General features: G+C 58.2%; 7 protein-coding genes across 8 annotated transcripts, besides 17 other annotated features; 5 read left to right on the top strand and 2 right to left on the bottom strand.

Moving 5' to 3' along the window:
- Positions 1-222: 222 nt before the first annotated feature.
- Positions 223-266: a tandem repeat.
- Positions 267-1,218: 952 nt separating this feature from the next.
- Positions 1,219-1,254: a tandem repeat.
- Positions 1,255-3,129: 1,875 nt separating this feature from the next.
- On the bottom strand, positions 3,130-4,980 carry EKO05_0003883 (Beta-glucosidase; the record flags this gene model as incomplete). The annotated part of the gene is made up of 4 exons (XM_038938393.1): positions 3,130-3,268; positions 3,442-4,027; positions 4,172-4,836; positions 4,928-4,980. 4 exons carry the CDS (start codon positions 4,978-4,980, stop codon positions 3,130-3,132), a joined length of 1,443 nt encoding a protein of 480 aa, XP_038800397.1.
- An 866-nt stretch (positions 4,981-5,846) lies between these two features.
- Positions 5,847-7,417, top strand: EKO05_0003882 (uncharacterized protein; the record flags this gene model as incomplete). The annotated part of the gene is made up of 2 exons (XM_038938521.1): positions 5,847-6,288; positions 6,339-7,417. The coding sequence occupies 2 exons, from the start codon at positions 5,847-5,849 to the stop codon at positions 7,415-7,417; spliced, it is 1,521 nt and encodes a 506-aa protein (XP_038800398.1).
- Positions 7,418-8,863: 1,446 nt separating this feature from the next.
- Positions 8,864-8,883: a tandem repeat.
- Positions 8,884-8,970: 87 nt separating this feature from the next.
- Positions 8,971-9,010: a tandem repeat.
- A 137-nt stretch (positions 9,011-9,147) lies between these two features.
- Positions 9,148-9,195: a tandem repeat.
- Positions 9,196-9,523: 328 nt separating this feature from the next.
- Positions 9,524-9,552: a tandem repeat.
- Positions 9,553-9,707: 155 nt separating this feature from the next.
- Positions 9,708-11,000, top strand: EKO05_0003881 (uncharacterized protein; the record flags this gene model as incomplete). The annotated part of the gene is made up of 1 exon (XM_038945248.1): positions 9,708-11,000. The coding sequence occupies one exon, from the start codon at positions 9,708-9,710 to the stop codon at positions 10,998-11,000; it is 1,293 nt and encodes a 430-aa protein (XP_038800399.1).
- A 344-nt stretch (positions 11,001-11,344) lies between these two features.
- Positions 11,345-11,382: a tandem repeat.
- A 170-nt stretch (positions 11,383-11,552) lies between these two features.
- Positions 11,553-11,585: a tandem repeat.
- A 521-nt stretch (positions 11,586-12,106) lies between these two features.
- Positions 12,107-14,117, top strand: EKO05_0003880 (D-lactate dehydrogenase (cytochrome); the record flags this gene model as incomplete). Its single annotated transcript, XM_038938288.1, has 3 exons — positions 12,107-12,431; positions 12,491-13,768; positions 13,846-14,117. 3 exons carry the CDS (start codon positions 12,107-12,109, stop codon positions 14,115-14,117), a joined length of 1,875 nt encoding a protein of 624 aa, XP_038800400.1.
- Positions 12,173-12,255: a tandem repeat.
- Positions 13,781-13,818: a tandem repeat.
- A 51-nt stretch (positions 14,118-14,168) lies between the features above and the next one.
- Positions 14,169-14,191: a tandem repeat.
- Positions 14,192-14,382: 191 nt separating this feature from the next.
- Positions 14,383-14,408: a tandem repeat.
- A 98-nt stretch (positions 14,409-14,506) lies between these two features.
- Positions 14,507-14,958: a dispersed repeat.
- A 262-nt stretch (positions 14,959-15,220) lies between these two features.
- Positions 15,221-19,784, top strand: EKO05_0003879 (uncharacterized protein; the record flags this gene model as incomplete). 2 transcript variants are annotated; one of them, XM_038938544.1, is made up of 3 exons in its annotated part: positions 15,221-15,339; positions 15,433-15,478; positions 15,666-19,784. In XM_038938544.1, the coding sequence occupies 3 exons, from the start codon at positions 15,221-15,223 to the stop codon at positions 19,782-19,784; spliced, it is 4,284 nt and encodes a 1,427-aa protein (XP_038800401.1). The 2 variants fall into 2 exon arrangements, with proteins under 2 accessions (XP_038800401.1, XP_059492241.1); XM_059636258.1 differs by having other exon boundaries at positions 15,221-19,784.
- Positions 19,785-20,584: 800 nt separating this feature from the next.
- EKO05_0003878 (uncharacterized protein) lies at positions 20,585-21,771 on the top strand (the record flags this gene model as incomplete). Its single annotated transcript, XM_038938318.1, has 2 exons — positions 20,585-21,031; positions 21,085-21,771. 2 exons carry the CDS (start codon positions 20,585-20,587, stop codon positions 21,769-21,771), a joined length of 1,134 nt encoding a protein of 377 aa, XP_038800402.1.
- A 323-nt stretch (positions 21,772-22,094) lies between these two features.
- Positions 22,095-22,122: a tandem repeat.
- Positions 22,123-22,149: 27 nt separating this feature from the next.
- EKO05_0003877 (uncharacterized protein) lies at positions 22,150-23,286 on the bottom strand (the record flags this gene model as incomplete). Its single annotated transcript, XM_038938287.1, has 2 exons — positions 22,150-22,945; positions 23,141-23,286. 2 exons carry the CDS (start codon positions 23,284-23,286, stop codon positions 22,150-22,152), a joined length of 942 nt encoding a protein of 313 aa, XP_038800403.1.
- Positions 22,343-22,374: a tandem repeat.
- Positions 22,388-22,468: a tandem repeat.
- Positions 22,977-23,008: a tandem repeat.
- Positions 23,287-23,563: the final 277 nt, after the last annotated feature.

Here is a 23,563-nt window from a genome sequence, read left to right as displayed (position 1 = left end):
ATGCCATGGCGCCTTGCGTGGTCTCCTTCTTCCGTTGTTCAAACTTCAATTTCAGCAGGCGCCGGACAAATACTTTGGAAACAGACTAGCCGCGCCAAGCCCGCCGCACGTGGTGGCCCTGTCCGGTGGCCCTGGCTCGTGCAGTCGCAAACAATGGATAACCGTCCTCTGGCCTCGCCGCCGCCGTTCACTCTGCTCGGCGCTGGAGCTAGAGCTTCCTCTCGCAGTGAGCCGTGAGCCGTGAGCCGTGAGCCATGCGCAATGCGAAATTCGCATGGCATGGACCCCATCTGCAAACGCACGGCGCCATCCTGCTGGCACGTTGGGGGCCTAGCTGGGCCGTCTTCAGCGCACCGGACGACGGCGGTCGATCAGTGTCGTCCGCCCATGAGATGAGCGAGAACAGGTCCTGCGGCCGACTCACGGCACTGATCCAGCAAAAGCTTCCCTCGTCCCGTGACGGGAGCCCGTGTTGTCGGCGAACGCTGCTCAACCGCCCAGCTGCCCAGCTGCCCAGCTGCCAAACGGCAACACATGGTGGTGCACCACGGCCGGTCTGCTATCTGGTACCAAGTTACCAACGTTACCACTTCCTTTGCGGTACGTGCTCAGCATGCACCCTCGAGCCTCGCTGCACCTGCATCCTACACACTCCAACGGACATGGGCAGCACGTGGAGGAGGATACGTTTGTGGTAAGACCCCTCCGCTATACGCATGCACGCGTCTTCCCATCCTGCAGTTGGGCGCGCGCAAAATGAGATGATGCACGGGCCAGCACTCGTGTTGAACTGCGGCACCGCTTGGTGCCAGTGGTAGCATCTGCACGCCCAGTTCGTGGTCGAGCACTGCTCTTGCCGATTCCCCACCCCCAGCAAGCGACCATGCGCAGGACGGCCCTTTCTGACGCCGCAAGGGAACGCATGCCAGCCTATAGCATTCGCCCGAGACGGCCAACGTTCACCGCTGGTCGCCTGCACGCCATGGGCCGTGGGCCGATCATGTTGATGTGAGCAACGAGGCTATGCCAGACTACCTAGTATACGACGGAGCCGAGCTCAGTAGCCTCCTGCTCGCCTCGTTTCTACCACGTCTGCATCAGGGAACATTCCGCTGGCTCCAAACACGTACATGGTACTGTCCACAAGGCCCTCCCGTGACGGGACATGGCTTGGCGGCGATGGTGGACAAGGTTCTTCGCCGGCAACCAAATGTACTATGCATGTACATTGCATGTACATTGCATGTCATGGCAAGACCATGGTAACACGAGCCAAAGACGCACGTCGGAAGCGCTAGGCGAATTCGCCGTGAAACGACCGCGAGCCGCGACAAGACAAAGGACCGGAGCGGTAGTGGACGGAGACTGCGAGAAAATCATGTTCGTCGCGCTGCACGTTCACCGCCGGTCAGGGATTTTCAACATCAGTCATCCACCTCGCGGCACCTTCTGCGCAAATGAAGGCCACTTCTAGTCTAGCAGCGTCTGCGCAAACAGACCAGACCGGAGCAGACATGTCGATCTATCTGAGACCGCGACCGCTGTAGGTACGTCGTTGAAATGGGCACCGACCGATTTCGCCCTCACTTCAGACGCCGACCAGCATACCAGAACTCGCGATCCCTTTAGCGTAGAATGGGTAGCGACGAGTCGTCGGCATCCTGTACACAAACCCCCCTCTTCCTGCTAGTTTGGGATGCAACACCCACGACGTGGTCTTGGGATGGGCGCCAGCCAAGGCAGAGGCACTGCCTCTGGGCGGCGAACCTTGGACCCCTAAAACCATACGCATCCAGAGTTGAGCCTGCACGTCTGAACGGTGAAAATAAACTCCTCGCTTCCCCGTGAGGGGGCGATGGCGATAGCTTCGGTGCAACCTGCTTGCGACCGAATCACACATCTCACGGCAATGATGGCTTGCAGCCCAAAAGCTGCGAGTGTGGTGTGCGTCGTCAAGGTAGCGGCAGATCGCAATGCTGGCCACGGCAGAGACACTATCCAGAGACGGGAAGATGGTCTTCGGGAAACCTCAATTGCCGGGGCCTGCACCCTCGCTTCACCTCACTCGCCACCGGTCGGCTGCACGTACGAGGCTAAGCCTCTGGAATCTCGCGGAACGCAGCTAGGTAGATTACCTGAGCCGCCATCAGATGTTTGGGTGAACGTCCATGCTCCAACAGCCGTTCGCACGATGATTGCGCAATGCTGGAGACAACACCAAGTACGGATCGCTTGCACTTGTGACGTGTGTATGAGACGTGGGACACTTGCTTTTCAGCGTTGGAACCCTCCTGGTGCCTGGAAACTCGGTCACAGCGGTCGACTAACACGTCGAGGAACCGTGGAACAAGGCGTCTCGCGCGACGCGGGATCTTGCACAAACATAGAAGTGCACGCCGCACGCTACTTGGTTTCTAGAGCAGTTCGCTAGTGGGCATCCAGCGCCAGACACGACAGCCACGAGGACAGAATCCGAAACCTGCTCGCGGTGATTAGAGTTTGCGGGAAGCCCGGGGCCCGGATGGCCTACATCGAGTCGTGCACCACGAACGGCATGCGGCATCTGCGCATCATGAGTATTCGAGTGCGCTTCTAGCTTGGGGACTAGAAGGGAGATCAGATTTACAAGGCGGGCGCCAGAGAGTATTTAGAGTTTGGTTGCTGCCCGGAGACATGATCGCGAGCCCTCTGGCCGACCTCGCCGATTCGTGTAGCCTACCCGGCGCAGCACCTCGTTAGTCCGACAGAAATAGCAAGGGGAAAAGTCTGCAACAAGCGAGTGGCTGATCAGTATTATTGAAACTGCCGCGAATGCATTTTGTAAACAACACCGAAAGGCCGAGAGAAATGGCACCCTTGGGCGTCAATGTCGTATGCGCGCGCGCGCTACCACAGCCAGGCGCGCGTTGCCCCTCAACACATGTGGAGAGATGAGTATCACGCAACGCTTCTTACCCAAGAGGGACACACCCCCGGAGTTTCGATCGAGGAAGAGAACCATGACCGCCCATGTTCCATTGCAGGAGCGCTAGAAGCGTGCTAGAAGCCCGCCCTCCAGCCATTCTCTGCAGCGCAATCTTCTCTCCCCAACGCCACACCCGTGGCGCGGCTCAGCTGGCCGAGATGGGTCTACTCCTTTTGGACGTAGCGATCGAAGATCTTTGAGATTTCGCGCGCGCTCTTCTTGGGATGACGCTTCTGGCCGCCTTTGTAGTCCACATACGTTACACCGAAACGTGTCGTGTAACCTTCGGCCCACTCAAAGTTGCTGCAGGTACATCGTTAGCACATCTCAAGTCGGCGGAATATTGGTGGAAACTAGTTGACACACGACACTAGCGAACGAAAGCGATGGTCAGAAATGCCGGTCCTTTTCCAGGTCCCCAGTGATGGGTTTGGAGAGGACGGGTGGTAGAGATAAGGAAATTGGGTCTGACGTACTCCATGAGACTCCATGCCGAGTAGCCACGGACGTCGACACCGTCCAGGGCATGGGCATCAGCAAGGGCGCCAATGTAACCGCGGAAGTACTCGACGCGGAACTCGTCGTTCAGGAGCTCCTCCAGAGGGAGCTCGTTCTCGCCCTTCAGACTGGTTCCGTTCTCCGTGACGTAAAAGGTAGGGCCTCCATAGCGGTCGCTGAGCCAGTTGATCAGCTTCCTGAATCCAAGGGGCATGGGCCTCAGCCACACAGATTGTGTCTCTGGGCCAATCCACTCTCCCTTTTTGTTCTGCATCAGGATCTCGAGGTTGCCCGCATTGTCGTCTAGCTCGGGTTCCGTGTCCTTGTGCTTGATGTAGTTCGCGCAGTAGTGGTTCATACCGTAGAAGTCGTTGCTGCCCTTGACGAGCTCGGCTTCCTCTGCAGTGAACTCAGGCAGCCTGTCGCCAAGCTGCTTGCGCATCGAGTCTGGGTATCTGCCAAAGTAGATTGGGTCGCCGAACCAACAGATCGCGAACTCAATCTTGCGGTCGCATGCCTCGCGATCCTTTGGGTCTTCTGGATCCCACGGTTCGGTCCAATCACCTATGCGGCGTTAGCGACAGGCTCTGGGGCTAATCTCAACGTCCCTTCTACGATCCCTTGCATGTATGCGGCGTTGCAGAAGGATGCATGTGGCACGGAAAGGCCATGTGGCACGGAGAAATATGCCACGCGGGGTTCGCTTACCATTCAGGGTGATCCCAATTTGGCCACCATCCTGCTTCTTGAAGTCGTCGCGATACGCCTTGACGGCGGCGCCGTGGGCAATGACAAGGTTGTGGCCCACGATCCAGGGCTCCCTGCTGCTGTCACCCTCTTTGCTCTTGCTCCTATCACTGGTGCGTCCGGGCGCAAACAGGCCGGTGCCGTAACCCAGAATCGAGCTGCACCATGGCTCGTTGAAGGTAATCCACAGCTTGACCGTCGAACCGAACGCCTTGAAACACACCCTGGCATAGTTCTCGAAATCCTTGACAAACTCCTCTTTGTTCAGCAGGCCGCCATACCGCTTGTCGAGGCCTTCAGGGAGATCCCAATGGAAGAGCGTCACCATCGGCTCGATGCCTGCAGCGCGCAAGTCCTTGGCGAACTGGACATAGTGGTCGATGCCCTTCTGGTTGATAGGGTCATTACGTCCGCCGAGCGGGATGATACGCGACCACGAGAGCGAGAAGCGGTAGGATTTAGCGCCGAGCTGCTTCAGCAACGCAATGTCTTCGTCGGTGCGGTGGTAGGAGTCGCAGGCCACATCACCAGACTCTCCACCTGCAATCTTCCCTGGAATACGGCAGAAGGCATCCCAGATCGAGTCTCCGCGGCCGTCCTCGGCGGGGGCACCTTCGATTTGATAACTGTCGATGCTCAATCAGTGTGCGACTGACGTTACTCCTCAAGCGTCATGGTGGGGTATCATAACATGGTAGGACTATCGAAAGCACGAACCTTGCTGTCGCAAACCCCCACAGAAAGTCCTTTGGCAGGTATGAATCCGGCATGTTGAAACTCGGGTGCAATTGTTCGTGCACTGTTCAAAGCTCACGATTGCAGACGTACGAGACTCAGAAGTGGGCACCCACACTTCATATACCAAGACGTGTTCTTGGAACTACCTCGTTGGGCCACGGAGCGCGTCCCGCCGTAACCGTCTCCATGCAGCGACGTGACCTTTGCAGACGCAAGTAGCACATGTAAGCCGATCCTGAAGGCTCCATGGCATCCATCAACTGCATCCTGGTAGGCGGAGCATCACTTCCATGCCTCCTCAGTGGCGGGTCAGACCACGGCCCCGCTCTCAATCACAGTTACAAGAGGTGACGTCTGCGACGTACACGAAGCTGTTCTTCCGTTACTGCCATGGGGCTCTCGATGCTCAAGGCGGTCAGTGGAGCCGCGGCCCGTCCTATCAGCCTGCCATTTATCCAGCACAAGATGCGTGCCGAGCTGGGTCTGGCGGTGCTCACTGGAGTGGGGTGGCGGGGTATGGGGCAACACAATGTGGGATTCTCCCTTTCCGACACCTCGAGCTCAGTTGTGAAGTTGCAGGGCTGTGTTCCACTTCCTCTCATTCGTGAGTGTCGGAACGGGATGACGACGCATGTCCAAGCCTGGCGGGACCATCACTCTGGGTGAAGTGGCAGTCGAGCGAGGATTAGCCGAAACAAGCGCTTTGCCCTGTTGAGAATGGCATCCGGAAGCTCAGCTCTTGCCTTCATCATCAGAGCTCGACTTTCTGTCGGAACCATATCTTGCCTTACGCAGTAGCGACGCAGCAGGGGATATATAATGGGCGAGGTGTTGGAAGAGAGACGGCCATCCTGAAGCATCCACTCGCACCGAGAACGACCATCGAATCGCCTCCGCCATGCTTTCTGCACTTCGAACCGTCCGAACTCCGACCAGACGAATTGCGACACAGCTGCGCACCGCGGCAACACAGCCGCAAAAGCGCGCTGGAGACATATCTGATGCCTTTGTATCTCTTTCCGGGCAGGAGTTCAAGCCATTGACGCCCGAATATGCAGACCTCAAAGGTCGTCTGATCGAGGGCCGCGAAAACAAAGTACGAGAGTCTTGGGAGCGCTTACTTCGGGAACTGCGGGAGGAAATCCCGCTCATTGCCAAGCTGGGTTCGAAGGTCATTCCTGAGATCGACTTCAAGGACATCGACAACGCGCCGGAGACCTTCAACAGCGAGCTGAGGAAGAGAGGCGTGGCTGTGGTACGGGACGTCGTGTCTGAAGAAGAGGCGCTGCGATGGAAGGAAGATTTGCGCGAGTACATCCGCCAGAATCCTCAGACCAAGGGTAACGACGTTTATCATCGTGTCCAAGTAGCAGCGCTAATGACGTCGCAGCGTTTCCTGCCGACAACCCTCAGGTCTTCGAGCTGTATTGGTCGCGCACACAAGCCCTCGCACGTGGGCACCCAAACATGCTCAAGACCCAGCGCTTCCTAATGTCGTACTGGCACAGCGCCAACCCGCGTATTCCCATCTCAACGCAGCATCCCATAAGCTACGCCGACCGTCTGCGAATGCGCCTGCCCGGCGACGCCAAGTTCGCCCTGGGACCACACGTGGACGGTGGCAGCGTGGAGCGTTGGGACGAGAAGGGCTATGGTCTGGGCAAAGTCTTTGATTCGGTCTGGAAAGGAGAGTGGGAGGACTTTGACCCCTGGGAGATCAGCTGTCGTCTGCCAGTCAAGTCTGATCTTCATCAGGGCGTGGGAGCTTGCAGCGCATTCCGCATGTTCCAAGGCTGGTTATCGCTGAGCACAACCAGTGCGTTTGAGGGCACTCTGCTCGTCAACCCGCTTTTGGCAAAGGCGACAGCGTACTACCTTCTTCGCCCGTTCTTCTCGCCAAAGCGCGGGGTCGAGCAAGGTGCGCAGACAGCTTCTGAAGCAGTCACCAATTCGACCGACTTCCTCGCCTCAGATAACTGGCAGTCGGACGCTCAGCCCACACCTTGGGTGCATGGCGCTACTCCGGGTCACGCTCAGGAGCTGTCGCACCTCCTTCACCCTCACCTCGAGCTCCAGAAATCAATGATCCACATACCACCCGTCAAGCCTGGTGACTACGTCGCATGGCACTGCGACACCATCCATGCCGTCGACAAGACACACGCGGGAAAGTCAGACTCGAGCGTGCTGTACATCCCAGCCTGCCCAATGACCGAAAACAACGCAAACTACCTGGCCCGCCAGCGTGAGGACTTTGTAAACGGGACTCCCAGCCCGGACTTTGGCGGAGGCATTGGCGAGAGCGAGCACGCTGGGCGTGTCAAGGCTGAAGACCTGCAGCAGCTGGTTAGCGAAGACGGCTGCAGGGCGATGGGCATTCAGGCGTGGGACAGCGACGCTGCCGGCATGATTCCCGGACAGAGGGTCATCCTGGACAGGGCGAATAAGATACTTGGTTTCTACAATTAGCTATTGGTCATCCAAGGCACTGCTTCTTACCACGTTCGATGGCGCACTTGGGTGGTGGTTTGATTTAGCACTCTAGACAAATCAACCACTGTTATAAGCCAGAAATCGCAGCCCTGTTATAGTCTGATGGTGAGTGTCTAGAAGCTTGGCTCTTAAAGAGGTAGATATTATAGTAGTGGGTATTTAGACAGTAGAGTAATTATGTTTACAAGGGTATACATCTCTATTTAGTACTGTAGGTAGAACATACCACTGTTATACAGCAGAAATCGCAGCCCTGTCATAGTCTAATAGCGAGTGTCTAGAAGCTCAGCTCTAGAAGAGGTGGATATTATAGTAGTAGGCATTTAGACAGTAGAGTAATTATGTTTACAAGGGTATACATCTCCAAGCAGTACACAGACCTACATCATCATACGTGGCAAGAGGCAGTAAAGAGGATGCCGACGCAGTCCGCGTTTTCCTTTGTGAATGGTTTGTTCGTGTTTCGCTGCCATCTGCATCTACATTCTGATGTGCGGCTGGTGCTGACATCCTACCTGGCAGCGTCCGCTATTGTTCCATCCCAACTCGTCTCGGCCTTGTCACGCTGCCCAACAGGTCTGTTTAGCCAAGAGCGAGCTTGTCGAGGCCATGCGTTTGGATGCAGGATTCGAGATTGTTCATCTTTCATCGCTATATGTGCGGGGAAGCTGTCATTCAATGTACCGCAGAGCGGAAGGGTCCCGATTTCTGATATCAATGGTGCAAAGCAACTCGCTCACCATTTGGGATTGGAGATGTTGGGGGCCTGGCTGCAGCATTGTGTTGCTCAGCATGGAGACTGCAGCTTGAAGCTCAACAGCACGAATCGACGACTGCTAGATCTCAATGCTTCTTCACCGTTCAAGAACATTCGCTTGGTGCTTGCTGAAGAAGGCGAGGGAGGAGGTTACGCAACGTTGAGCTAAATCAACAAAAGTAGAGTACCAGGCTCCAGAGCTGCCAAACCTAGTTGATGGACCAAAGTGTGGTTGAAAGAGGATGAAGCTGACACACCAAGACTAGGGCGTCTTTGTGGGCCCAGGCCTTCGTCCTTGGCGGCGGGGCATGGAGAGGCGGGGAAGAAAGTGGCAGACGACAAGGCTCGACCATGCAGGCGTGACAAGCTCGGACGACAAGCTCGAAGCGTGCTTGAAGGAGAGCTCGAAGGAGAGCTCGCAGAAGAGGCCAGCGCTTCTGTCAGGTGCGGCACTTGAAAACCCGCCCCACCGTGTCGACATGGCAACTTTACATGATGGTCCGCAGTTTCTAGCAGACGTGCGCAGTCGGTGAGGGCGGGCTCTAGGCAAGAGGAGCCGCAGGATCGTGCTGCGGTCCAAGGATGAGGGCGTGCGGGCCCCCAATCACGCAAGCCAAAGGACGAGGACTGCTGTGCCACGGCTTGCGCGTAGGCGTCGTCGGTCTGCAGCAGCAGCAGCAGCAGCGAAGGAGGGGGAGTTGGCGCGAGTGAAGACGCGAGGGGTGATGGGAACAAAGCTGCTCAGCACTGCGCTTCTCACCGTGCCGTCGTATCAGACCGTCAGACCGTCAGACCGTCAGACCGTCAGACCGGCGCGGGCACGCTTGGTCCCGGCGGTGCAGAGGTGTAAGCTGCCAGCTGCCAGTTGCCGGCTGCGATTCGACCGCTGGCTCGTCTGGGCTTATCATCTCAAATCGGCGTCCCGTTCCATGGAGTCGCCGTCCATGGATGGCCCACTGGCTCACTGGCCCACTGGCTCACTGGCTCACTGGCTCACGGCCTGCCTAGCTCCCCCACCTGCACCGCAGTGGCATGGCGCGGCCTGTTCGCGCCTGTCATATAAGCAGCGCCGCCTCTCGCCTTGTTGGGCTGAGCGCACTGAGCGTGTGAGCGTGTGATTGTGTGATTGTGTCGAAAACCTCGGGTTGAACACGCTCACGACGGTATCAATCGCCGCTGTCGATCCCCAGCCCGTCTACCAACAGCGCAACGTGCCGGCTGCCCTGCTGCTGCGAACCTTGGATTGGAGCCGTACAACGGTCAACCCCGGATCAGCGACTCACTGGGTCACCTAGCGACCCGCTTGACCAGTGCGCGCCGTGGTTTCGTCGTCTCGTCGTTTCGTCGTTTCGTCACCGATTCCATTCGATCCGCTCTCTCCGCGGCCTCCACTCTGGTTGATAGCCTGGTTGCTCGGTGATGGGTGCTCGTGCTACGCTGCCCTCGACCGCCCATTCCGCTGTTTACACCTGACATGCACTGCTAGCCACGAGTGCACCCACCACCACCATGGTCAACGCCAGAGCGCATGGACACGCGGGCCATGCGCGGCTGCACAAGCGCGGTCACTCGGCCTCGTCCTCGCTGGCGAGCCCGCTGAGTCCCGTGGCCGACGGCGCCGCCCTCAGCTTCCACCGCCCAGACGTGTCTACGTTCACGACGACCGTCGAGGAGGCCTGGACCGAGCTGCCGCGCCACACGACGGCCGCTGCATCCTCGCACCCGCTCAAGATCAAGCCGTACCTGCGCAAGCTGGCGTCCAAGGACAGCAACGCCCTGGACCTGTCGCGCCCCGCCGCAGAGAACGAGAGCCTGGCCGGCCTCGACATCGCCCACGACTACAGCGGCCTCTACTCGCGCTCCATATCAGACGTCACCTTCACCCCCGTCAACGGCCGCCATCGACACACGCGCTCCACCTCCAACACATCGCAGTTCTCGACCTCGTCCAGCGGCCTGACGCGGCCCACGCCCATGCCGGCCATCCGCCAGACCCCGCAGCCCTCGACCCACCTGCCGCCCGTGTCCAAGTCGTCGCCGTCGTCGATTTTGGGCGTCGAGCGTGCGTGCGATGACATCATGTCTGACGACGAGTTCCGCCTGCGACAGAACGCGTATGAGCCCGGGCGGCGATCTGGTTCCATCTCCTCGGTGCCTGGTATATCCCTGCGCATCCACACCAACAACTCGACCACACGGCTCGCCAACAACTACTCCCAGTCCACCATATCCCTGACCTCGCCCGTGGCCCAGGCGCGCTCACGGGGCGACACGCTCAAATCCATCGACACCACCACCTCACCCAGCTCGCGCACCTCGTTCGACCAGGGCCTGCGCTTCATCCGCGGCGGCCGCGACTCGCCCATTGACGCCGCCTCGCGCGCCGCCTCGATCCGCGCCGCACGGGCAAAGTTCGAGGAGGAGGAGCTGGCCAAAGAGCGCCGGTACGAGAAGGAAGCCAGCAAGCAGGCCGAGCGGGACCGCCGCAGGCAGGCAAAGCGAGACGAGCACCAGCGGCGCAAGTCCGAAGTCACCGACCGAGCCGAGTACAAGCGCTCTCGCAGCACCTCGGACACGCAGAACGAAAAAGCACCGCGGCCGTCCGTGGGCGGGCGCCAGTACTCGGACCACCGTGAAGCGCACGTCAACTCGCTGCCCAAGCACGTGAGCACCGTCGACCTGGAGAAGGCGGGCGTGACGCCTGAGGTGACGACGAAGCGGGCAGCCAAGGGCCGGTGGCTGAGCTTTGTGACGTGGTTCAAGACGCGGCTGCTGCGCATGTCGAGGAAGGTGTCGACGTGACGTTGATTCGACTTGACCTTGATTCGACCTCGACTTGACCTTGATTCGACCTCGACTTGACCTTGATTCGACCTCGACTTGACGTTAATTCAACCTCGACTTGACGTTGATTCAACCTCGACGTGACCTCGACACATCTCTTGGTCGATACGTCGTCTACCATCCGGGTTTACGACATGTTCATCACCTCCTCTCCAGTACGGCGTCAAGTCCAACACGGCCTCTTTCACGATTCACGCTCTGTCACTACCGACACGACATGTACGCTCTGCTCTTGCTTATTGACATGTATGCTGCATCTTCGGCGAGCCTCTTTCCGCACATATACCTAGCATCCATCTTGATTGTTATTCTTTCTTCTTTCTTCTTTCTTCTTGCTTTCCTCGCTGTTTTACTGCTTCACAGGCGCTTGGGAGGGTGTGCATGGAGCTAGCACTTGCTTCGTCTTGGGTGGAATGTTGTTGCCTTTCTGGATACCTGGACAGGGCAGGGCGCGTTGGAGCGTGTCTCTGGCGGGGGTTGTTTTCGTTTGGCTGATGGATCGATTTCATGTGGTTGGTTGGTTGGTTTCTTGTCGATTGGGTGCATATATTTTTGGTTCATGGTGCTTGGTGGTGAGCTGGGGGTGCCATTGAGCGAGAATGCAGTGACTGTTCCTACTTTCCTACTCGACTGATGACTTATTCTACTTGATTGATGACTTTATACTACTCGACTGATGACTTATTCTACTCAACTAACAACTTTATTCCACTCGACTCATTGCTTTATTCTACTCGACTAACAACTTTATTCTACTCAACTAAATACTTTATTCCACTCAACTAACAACTTTATTCCACTCAACTAACAACTTTATTCCACTCAACCAACAACTTTCATCCACTCAACTAACAACTTTATTCCTACTTCACTGCACATGTGCTACTCTTATTACTCGGGTATCGGCGACTACTTACCCCAAAGCCTAAGAAACCACTAGTCCAGACGTCAGGGTCGTGCACCATCCGCGCCAAGCCTTACAACATCGAGCTCCCCCCAAGCTGCCAGCTCCCCCCCCCCCCCCACGCCTTCGAGGCAATGTCCCACGCTCTCTCCCAGTCGCCATGTCGTTGAGGGGCCTTCCCAGCGCATCCATGCTCTCACGGAGCTGCACACGCGCGGGCCTGGGCCGCACCACGCAAACGCAAAAGCACACGCAAACGCACACGCACACGCATACGCACACGCACACGCATACGCACACGCATACGCAAAAGAGATGGGCCAGCCACAAGGACCAGAAGCCCGTGGCGGATGGCGAGCGGCCGTTCTATCTGCAGCTGCAGGAGAGCATCCACGAGCGCGTGCAGAAGGAAAAGGCGGAGCAGTACAAGATCGTGTCGATGCAGCAGCGGACGGCGCGAGGGCAGTTTTGGGCCACCGTCTCCAGTAGGCATCGCACTCTCTGGCGGCAGTCTCTGAATGCGACGGGTGCTAACTGCGCACAGTCTTGCTCGTCGCCGCCGGCACGGGCTACTACTTCGGCCAGCTGAAGCCCCCCAAGCTCGACACGGCCTCGACCGCGCCGCTCCACACCTTCCCGCCCGTCAGGCACAACATCTCCGAGGCCAACATGGAGGCCGCCTGGACTGACTTCCGCGACATCGTCGGCAAGGCCAACATCTCGCTCGAGCGCTCCGACCTCGAGGCCCACAGCGGCTCGGCGTGGTCGTCGCACCCGGCCGCGCCCGGCGACGTGCCCTTCTGCGTCGTCAAGCCCGGCTCGACCGAGCAGGTCAGCGCCATCATGAGCATCTGCCACGAGCGCAAGATCCCCGTCACTCCCTACAGCGGCGGCACCAGCCTCGAGGGCCACTTCGCCGCCACAAAGGGCGGCGTCTGCATCGACTTCAGCCGCATGGACAAGATCCTGAACCTGCACAAGGACGACCTCGACGTCGTCGTCCAGCCCGCCGTCGGCTGGGAGCGGCTGAACGAGGAGCTCGCCAAGGACAACCTCTTCTTCCCCCCCGACCCCGGCCCGGGCGCCATGATCGGCGGCATGGTCGGCACCGGCTGTTCGGGCACAAACGCCTACCGCTACGGCACCATGAAGGACTGGGTCATCTCGCTCACCGTCGTCCTCGCCGACGGCACCGTCATCAAGACGCGCCAGCGCCCGCGCAAGTCGTCGGCCGGCTACGACCTCACGCGCATGTTTGTCGGCAGCGAGGGCACCCTCGGCCTCGTCACCGAAGCCACGCTCAAGGTCACCGTCAAGCCCCAGCACACCAGCGTCGCCGTCAGCGCCTTCCCCTCGATCCGCGCCGCCGCCGACTGCGTCTTCAAGGTCGTCGGCGCCGGCGTGCCCATGGCCGCCATCGAGATCCTCGACGACGTGCAGATGCAGTGCATCAACGACGCCGGCCAGACGGCCAAGACGTGGAGGGAGGCCCCGACGCTGTTCTTCAAGTTCGCCGGCACGCCCAGCAGCGTCAAGGAGCAGGTCGCGCAGGTGCAGGCCATGGCCAAGAAGGCCGGCTCCGTCAGCTTCGAGTTCGCCAAGAGCGAGCAGGACAAGGAGGACCTGTGGCAGGCGCGCAAAGAAGCCCTGTGGTCCGTCATGGCCAAGGGCGAGGGCAACCCGGACATTGCCGTCTGGACGACCGACGTCGCCGTCCCCATCAGCCGCCTCCCGCAGATTATTGAAGAGACCAAGGAGCAGATCAGCAAGTCGGGTCTCCTGGGCAGCATCGTCGGACATGCTGGTGACGGCAACTTTCACTGTACGTCTTGGGTTTTTTTTTCTTTTTTTTTTTTTTTTTTTTTTTTCTTTCTCCCTAAAGATGCTAACACACCGCAGCCATCATCCTCTACAACCGCACGACCGAGTACGAAAAAACAAAGCACCTCGTGCACGACATGGTCAAGCGGGCCATCGAGCTCGAAGGCACTGCGACCGGTGAACACGGCGTTGGACTGGTCAAGCGCGACTACCTGCCTCACGAGCTGGGGACGGACACTGTCGATGCAATGAGGCAGCTGAAGAAGGCGTTTGACCCTCTGTGTCTGCTCAACTGCGATAAGATTGTTCGCGCTAAGACGCCAGGCAAGGGCGAGGTGGCTGAGTGGTAGATATCCTTACTTGTACATGACATGCACCACCTGCTCTAAACTAGATACTACTGTTGTTGTTGTGTTGTTGTTGTGACAAGGCAGCTAGAGACGGTAATCTATTTACAATGTTTGCTTACTTATATATAACATGCACTACCTGCTCTAAACTAGATACTACTGTTGTTGTTATTATTGTAACAAGATAGCTAGAGACGGCAATCTATTTATAATGTTTGCTTACTTAATATACAACATGCACTACCTACTCTAAAGTAGATACTACTGTTGTTGTGTTGTTATTGTTGTTGTAACAAGGTAGCTAGAGACGGTAATCTATTTATAATGTTTGCTTACTTAATATATAACATGCACTACCTACTCTAAACTAGATACTACTGTTGTTGTTATTATTGTAACAAGGTAACGTACTCCACGGTCGAGCGGATCACACGGTCGAGCGGATCACTCAAAACCCCACCAAAATTGCCCAAAACCACAACCCTTTATCTCAACAACCACGCAATAAAATCTTCTACAATATTCAGGACAGGGCTGCACTAATATAAATAATAGTATTTAAAAGTTTTAGAGTGCTAGAATCTATAACACAGAAGTTATTAAGCGATTACTGTTTTACAGGGGTGTTTAGCACAATTTGCAGGCTATTTCTATAACTATCATAGCTATAAAGCTGAAACCTAGATATGTACTTACTAGTAGCTATGCAATACTATTCTGAGATTTTAAAAAGATTTTATTGCGTGGTTGTTGAAATAAAGCGTTGTGGTTTTGGACAATTTTGGTGGGGTTTTGAGTGATCCGCTCGACTGTGTGATCCGCTCGACCGTAGAGTACGTTAGCTAGAGACGGTAATCTATTTACAATGTTGCTTACTTGCGATGAGGGTTCTATTTTTCGATTCCCATCACGATGCAGTTTCATGAATCACAGCGTGTCTGGCTCCACGGCCCTGTGGCTGGCAGGCTCATCAGCGTGGAGCCGTGGCTGGTTAGCTCGAGTAGGCGTGACGTCGAGCACGGGCACACTCTGCTCGACAGGGCCGAAGGTCAAAACAATTTGCTGCCTCCGCATCGCACCGTCATCCCACCCCGACGCCCAACATGTCTGGAAAACGCGCCAACGTCTTCGGGCAGGGGCGCCCTGAGAGTCCGTACGAGGAGCGCGATGAGCCCGGCGAGGTGCCGCAGAGGGCTACGGCCGCGCAATTGGCTGCGCGCAAGTAGGTGCCCTTCGCTCACCGTGGCTCGGCCTCGCTTTTGTCGCGTGTGGCCGCAGAGCTGGAAGCGCGTCTGTTGCTGACACAGGTTCGCAGGATCAAGTCGGTCAAGCCACGCCGTGCTGCTGGCGCCGCCTCGTCCGTAAGTCCTCCACCGCCGCCCTTCACGTCGCCCGTCCTCGACCACGGCTGCCCATCACGCTCGCATCCGCATCCGCATCCACCCCCACCCCCACCCCAGCATGGCCGACGAACACAGCTCCGCGCACCCCAGCGCCATGCGGACGAGCCACACGCCCCACCAGCGCACCACTAACCCGACCACACAGGGCCTCTCGCAGAGCGTCCACTTTGGCGGAGGACAGCAGCAGCCGAGCTTCAGCTTCGGTGCCTCGGCTCCCGTGGGCGGAGACAGCGCCAGCGCCAACATGTTCGGCGGCGGCAATGCCTTTGGCGGCGGCGCCACGAGCAGCTTCCCTCCGGCCCAGTCATCAGGCTCGAGCAGCGCCTTCACCACCAACTCGTTCCCCGCCCCGAGCTTCGGCGCCGCCAGCCAGACCAGCGCTTTCCACGCGCCCTCGGGCGGCTTCGACTTCTCCCCCGCCTCGTCGACGAACAATCCGTTTGGCGCAATCCACGGCGCCGCAGCCCCCACAAACGGCGCCTCCGCGTCCTTTGGCGGCTCCCTCTTCGCCAGCCAGGCCGCGAGCAATCCGTTCGGCGGCGGCCAGCAGACCAACACCAACACCAGCAGCGCGCCCGGGTCGACGAGCCTGTTCGGCACCACAAACGGCGCCTCCACAACCGCCTTCACATTCGGCGGCGCCAGCTCGTCGGCACAAGCACCACCAGCCGCGCCCAGCACCCCAGCGCCCGCCTCGCAGCCGACCTTCAGCTTCGGCGCGAACAACGCCTCCACAACCGCCGCACCCAGCACCCCGTCCTTCCAGTTCGGTGCCACCAGCTCGGCTGCCCCGGCTAGCACATGCACACCCGCCGCATCGAGCACCCCGTCGTTTCAATTTGGGGCTTCCAGCGCCGCCGCACCTACCACGAGCACACCAGCACCTGCATCCACGGGCATCTTCAGCTTCGGCGCACAGAACAACGCAACTCCCGCAGCCACGCCCGCGTTCGGCGGCTTTGGCGCTGGCGCTGGTGCTGACGCGCAGAAGAGCGAGAGCACACCAGCAGCCGCAACCCCTCAGAAGAACATGTTCGGTTTCGGCGCAACGAGCACACAGGGCACCGACAGCACACCCGCGACCGCAGCCCCGACCCCCTCCACGGGCCTGTTCAGCTTCGGCGGTGCAGCAACACCTAAGCCCGCAGAGGCTGCACCACCTGCGCCGGCCACAAACATGTTCGGAGGCGCCAGCACGCCTGCGCCTGCGCCTGCACCCGCCAGCAACCTCTTCTCCGGCTTGCAAACATCCACAAACGCCAGCACACCAAAATTCAGCTTCGGCCAAACACAAGAGACGCCAAAGGCGCAAGAGCACACACCCGCCGCCCCGAGCTTCTTCAACAGCGTGAAGCCCGCAGAGCAGGCCAGCAGCACATCCTCTGAAATACCCAAGAACAGCCTCTTCGCTGGACTCGCCAAGCCGGCCAGCACCCCGGCGCCTGACTTGAGCAGCATGTTCGGTGCACCCCAGAACAAGGAGAGCGCGCCCAAGGAGAGCGAGAAACCAACGTCCATGTTCCAAGCAGCCCCTGAAGCGCCCAAGACGAACATGTTCAGCGGATTCAGCACCCCTCAGCCCACAAAAACCACGGACAACCCCCAGGCCAAGGCAGGAATGTTCACAGCACAGCCCAAGGCGAGCTCCGCCTTCTCGTTTCCCTCGTCTGGCGCAAACAGCACCCCGGAGATCTCCAGTCCATCGCCAGCCACCCAAGAGGCGCCTGCGCAGCCGTCCGCCAAGGAGGCGTCAAACCCCTTTGCAAGCCTCCCAGGTGCCTCGACCAGTGCCAGTGCTAGCGTCTTCAACGCACCGAAGGCGCCGGCCCCTCAAGCGTCAACACCTGGCACAGTGGCCGCGCCAGAGTTGCCTAAAATCGGTAGGCTCAGCGTGCCCAAGGACTGGGTGGTGGAAGATTTTGCCGTCCCGGAGCACGCAGATGGCCTCGTCAGCTATGTTCTTGACTTGAGCCTCCAGCTCCAGGCGATGAATTTGAGGTACCGCGAGATGCTCAGCAACTCTTCTCTGGTGGCTGACTGGTCGCTTTTGTCGATTTGGCACCACCAGCAGTCGCGCTCGCTCAAGACCAAAATCGACAACGCAAAGAAGCAGCGTGCTGCAGCAAAGGGTGTCACCGGCGCAGAGTCAGCCCTCTCCACTAAGCGCAAGGTGAACGAAGACAGCCCTGAGGTGGACGGACACACTCCGTCAAAGCGTACCCGTCCCACGGAGCCGACCACACCGACGCCAAAGGCCTCCACATCAACGTCTACCCCAAAGTGCAACCCCCCGGCAACCGCTACCTCTAACCTTTTCTCAAAGGCCATCGGCAACAAGGGCTCCACGCCCGAAACGGCCGCGCCCGAGCCTCCCAAAGCTGCCGCTCCAAGCACTGGCTTCACTCCCTCTTTCAGTGCATCCACTGGTCCAGCCGCGCCCAAGCCGTCCAGCACATCTGGCTTCACTCCCTCGTTCAGCGCTTCTACGGGTTCCTCTGCGCCCAAAGCCTCTACCACATCTGGATTCACACCTTCGTTCGGCGCGACAAACGGCACAGACGCCTCAAAGTCTGCACCGGCTTCGACCGGCTTCACACCTTCCTTTGGAGCACCCAAGACCACCGCATCTACCGGCTTTACTCCTTCGTTCGGCGCACCCAAAGCTCCGTCGGCAGGCGGCTTCACTCCCAGTTTTGGTAACTCGAGTGGTGGGAACACCGACTTCACTGCCCAGTTTGCGAAGAGCGCGAAAACGTACGAACAGCTTGCAGCAGAGCGGAAGAAGAAGGCCAAGGATGCGGACTACGACTCGGACGATGAGACGGAAGAGGAGTGGAGCGCCCGCTACGACAAGGAGGAGGCCGACCGTCTCGCCAAAGAGAAGGAGGCAATTGCGTCGGCTGGCGGTTTCAGCCTCCCTGCCTCTACCAACGCCTCCGGCGCCACCACACCCACACCCACAGCCGAGCCCGCCAAAGAAGCCACCAAGCCCGCGCCCTCTACGAACCTCTTCGCAAACCTTGCCAAGCCAGCGAGCGGTGCGTCTACGCCGAGCCTGTTCACACCTCGCGCTGCCAGCCCTGCAGCCTCCACCACGGATGGTCGTTCGGTCTTTGACGGCCCCAGCGCCGCACCTAGCCCATCTTCCAACAGCCTCTTCGGACATCTCTCTTCTGGGCCTTCCTCCAACAACCAAGACGATTCCGATGACGAGGACGAGCGTGGGGAGGACAAGTCGCAGAACGATCAGCTGGTTGGTTCCACAGGGTCCACTTCCCCTAAGCGCAAGTCTGGCGGATCAGAGACGGAATCAGACAATGCCTCGAGCAAGAAGCAAGCGATGGGCACCAAGGGCAGTCTGCTCTCCCGCATGACGAGGGCTGACGACGCGGATTCCGAGGCCGAGAAGGAGAACGACAAGCCCGCGTCTATCTTTGGCCAGACGAACGGGGCTTCGACACCGACGAACAAGCCGTTCGCGTTCTTCAACTTTGAAAACGCTGGCGCCAACACGGCCCCTCCCAAAGCCAACACCTTCGCGGGTGACCAGACGTTCAAGGTCGGCAGTCCGATCAAGTTCGGCGGTGCGCCAGCTACGGAGAAGAAGAAGGATGCGCCCACCTTCCAGTTCCAGCCTGCGACGCCTTCGCCTGCCGAGTTCTCAACCACTCCGGCGAAGCCACCTCCCTCCGGCAGCGTGTTCAGCTTCGGTGGAACCAGCGGAGCCTCGTTGCTTGCACCCAACCTTGGCGCGTCTGCCCCCAGTTCTGTCCCCTCTTCCATGTTCTCTTCCCGCGCCGGTACACCACAGTCCGAGGCTGAGACCAACACCAACGCTGCCGCTGCAGATGACGAGGAGGGCGAGAAGCACGAGCAGGTTGACCTGTCGCAGCTGACGGAAGAGGAGACGGCGGCGAACGACATTGTGTTCCACATCGACCTCGCCCTCGCCAAGCAGCAGGTGGACCAGGGCGACGGCACGAAGAAGTGGGAGAACTTTGCGCGTGGGCCCCTCTGGATCCTCAAGGACAAGGTCAGCGGCAAGTGCTTTGTCCGGATACGGATTCCGAGTGGTGCGACGCCGCTCAACTACCAGATCCTGCCGGCGCTGCGATCCAACGTGACGGGCAGCAGCAAGAAGATGGTGCAGGCGACACGACCGGGCAAGGACAAGGGCCTGACGCCCGTGTACTTTGCAGTGAAGAGTGCCGAGGTGGCCGAGGCGTTTTCGCGCAAGTACAACGAGTCGATGCCGCCCAGCTAGGTGATTTTCATTCGATGGACAACTGTCACGATTCCCTTTTGAAGTCATGTTTCCCACCAAAATTGGCGCTTGTCTTGTCTTGTCTTGTCTTTGTTGGTTTCACCATTTCGGGGCTGTTTGGTAGCATTGCATTGCGTGGTGTTTGGGACTTGGGAGGCGGGGTTTCGACGTGTAGTATAGTGTTGAATACTGGCAAGATTTGTGAATTTGTGAATTGGTCCTTCAACATGGGTTCGTTCGAGACCTTTTCCTTCGAGACTGCTTCAGCTTCACGACTTGGTTGATTTCAAGACTTGATTGATTTCAAGGCTTGTTTGATTCGAGACTTGTTTATTTCAAGACTTGTTTGATTCAAGACTTGTTTATTTCAAGGCTTGTTTATTTCAAGACTTGTTTATTTCAAGACTTGTTTGATTCAAGACTTGTTTGATTCAAGACTTGTTTGATTCAAGACTTGTTTATTTCAAGACTTGTTTGATTCAAGACTTGTTTGATTCAAGACTTGCTTATTTCAAGACTTGTTTGATTCAAGACTTGTTTATTTCAAGACTTGTTTATTTCAAGACTTGTTTATTTCAAGACTTGTTTATTTCAAGACTTGTTTATTTCAAGACTTGTTTATTTCAAGACTTGTTTGATCACGCCGTCAAGATGTCTCTATTGTACATGTCAGGCTGATGGTCACGAGATGGGTAGATCAGCAAGATGACGACGTGGACCCTGCGTCTGTCATGGCTAGCGCGTCATTCCACCACCACTTCTTACACGCGTCACGATGCCTCGGTGATCTGGTCGCCTCCATGGACGAAGCGTCACAGCAGCTGCACCTCGAAACCCGCGATGCCGTTGTCCGGGCGCTTGCAACGCGCCGGCCCGTGCTGCACCACCTGAACGACGACACCTCGTGGCTGCTCCAGATCCCGCGGCCCGCAAACGCCGTCAAGCACGGCAGCCGCGTCTACTACAACATCCTCATCGACCCGTGGTTCGTCGGCGGGCAGTCGGACGTGGCCAAGTGGTTCTCGCAGCAATGGCACGCGACCCCCAGCGCCGTGCAGAGCATCGCCGAGGTCGAGGACGTGGTGCGCCAGGTCGAGATGCTCGCCGGTGGAATGCGCAGGCGGAGGCCCGGCGCCGAGGAAGAGTCGCTCATCGACGCCGTTGCCATTTCCCATGAGTTCACCGACCACTGCCACAAGGACACGCTGCTCGAGGTGCACCGCGACGTGCCCGTGTTTGCGACCGAGGTGCGTGCTGTGTCTGTGTCTGCGTCGGCACTGTCCCTACTGACACACAACAGCAAGCAGCCAAGCTGATAGCATCGTGGTCGCACTTCCGCTCCGTCACCACGACGCCCACCTTCGTCGACAACAGCGACTGGCACGACTTCTCCCTCTCGCCGCTCCCCTCGTGGCTCGGCATCAGCCGCCTCACCGCGCCCGGCGACTCTCTCGACTACCACTCCGCCCTGCTCATCACCTTCGCCACCCACCCCTTCCTGTCCAGCACGCCGCGCAAGCCCCGCTCCTCGCTCTCCATCAACGGCGACGGCCTCGAGGGCGCCTTCTCCACCGCCACCACCGAAGCCGCCGAAGCCGTGCTCTACACGCCCCACGGCATCCCCCACCCCGCACTCAGCCCCATCGCCACCGCCGACCCGGACCTGCGCGTCCTGGGCTTCCTGCACGGCCTGCACGACGTCAGCATCTCCGCGGCGCAGCAGCTCAACCTCGGCGCTAAGAACGGCCTCCTTGCTCAGCGCATCCTCGGCGCCCGCTACTGGGTCGCTACGCACGACGAGGTGAAGAAGGGCGGCGGGTTTATCAGTTGGTTCTTGCGCCGCAAGGCCTGGACCGTCGAAGACGCGCTGAGGGAGGCGCGGAGCGAGGAGACGGGCGGCTATGGCGGCGATGCATGGGCGGTTGACGGCTTTGAGCATGTACGGTTCAGGGAGTTGGTGAACGGCGAGAGCATGATATTGGAGTAGGGGAAAATCTTGCACGGAACGCTGTCATTTCACGTCTCGCGTTGAATTGCAAAGGATGCAAACATGAGAGACAAAGCGTATATACCCCAACCACCACCACCATCCTAGTTCCCAACCGTCCACACCACTACTTCGTACCCCCGCCACCCCGTGTACAGCCTGATTGTTACCACTAGTACTATTCCCATTTCCACACTTCCACAGCCCAGCACACCATTACTACTTGCAGTCTGTTTCTAGCATATGTCTTCTCAACACGTACCTGCAGTCCACTACGCCAACCCTCTGTACTCCCTGTTCGAGCATCAAGAGTGTACACCTCTACCACCACCACCACCACCACCACCACCATCCAGCATCCAGCATCCAGCAAACACCTCACAAATACATCCCCGTAATCCACCACCCAGGCCCCCGCCACCCGCTGTTCAACCACACCCGCTCCTCCTCGACCTTCATCCTTACAGTCCTGAACCCTAGCTTCTGCAACACCCTCTGGCTACCGGGATTTTCCACATCCACGCCCGCTTCGATGTAGAATACTGTCTTGTCTCGCGTTCGCTTCTGCGCTTGGGGGCTGTGTGCGTGGGTGGGTTGGTTGGTTTCGATATCGACGGTTGCTTTGGTGTTGGTCTTGGGGTTAGTGGGGGCGTTGAGTCTGGTTTTGACTATGGCGTTGACTTTGGTTTTGACTCTGGTATCGACTCTGGTATCGACTCTGGTATCGACTCTGGTATCGACACCACCTGGCCCAGCCCTCCACTTCGCAATCGAAGACCGGTAGCCCGCAAGCAGCCCCTTACACGCCTCCGTCGCGTACCCCTTCCCGCTGTGATCCGCAAACAGCGCGTACCCCAGCACCCGCATCGGCATCGGCATCGGCCCAGGCTGCTCTACCGCGTCTTCTTCCAACGCCTCCACCCGCGCTGCGATTTCCGCTGCGGATAAGGGGCCGCCGGTCCCTACCTCTGCGTCCTTGAAGTCAGACGGCGGTGGCAGCGTGGGTCCGGAGTGTTGGAGGCGCAGGGATGCGCTGCCGATGTGGGTGCCTAACTCGTGGGATTCTGAATTGGTCGGGGCGAGGAAGATGGCGTAGAACCAGATGTCAGTCTCGTTGATTTGCGTGAGCATTCGTTGGCGGCTGGAGGTTAGGGAGGTCGTGGGGCCGAGGAGGCTGCGGGGGTATTAGTGGATGGGTGAGTGAAAGAGGGAGACGGGGACGTAGACATAGACGAAGGCTAGGTTGAACTTTCATCGTAGTTTTCCTGGAAAGGAAATCAAGTGGAATGGGCGATCCGTAACAGAACAAGATAGTGGAACAGAGAATACGAGAGAGTAGGCAATGGTACAGATCCAACAAACAGCATACCTCCATGCGGTCGCTACTGGATCACTCCAGTTCTCATGGTACAGCTGCACGTCTTGCGACCCCTCGCTCGTGTCTGTTAGGCGGCGGAGGTGCAGGCGTGGTGTTGAGATGGTGGGTGGTGGGACCGGAAGATCTGGCTTGGACATTTTGCGTAGTGAATTTGGAATAAAGGGGAGGAGTAATAAAGGACTATAGCCTGGGATTGGTGACGGAAGGCACAGCATGGGTTATGTACGGTTTGTGAAGTGCTGAGTGACTCAGAAGTGGAGATTGCTTTGTGAATGGATTACTGTTTCTATAGAGACGCATAGGTGAGAGATGACTCATGACTCTTTTTTTGGTTTCCAAGAGTGAGCTACTGCTGTTGTGTGGACTGTGGGAGAGGCTGTCAGCATGACACGGATGAGAGAGGCCACGTGCGCG

The sequence above is a fragment of the Ascochyta rabiei genome, chromosome 5 (assembly GCF_004011695.2).
Source record: "Ascochyta rabiei chromosome 5, complete sequence".
Taxonomy (NCBI): domain Eukaryota; kingdom Fungi; phylum Ascomycota; class Dothideomycetes; order Pleosporales; family Didymellaceae; genus Ascochyta; species Ascochyta rabiei.
The sequence above is the reverse complement of the archived record's forward strand: the minus strand, read 5'-3'. Positions and strand labels throughout refer to the sequence as shown.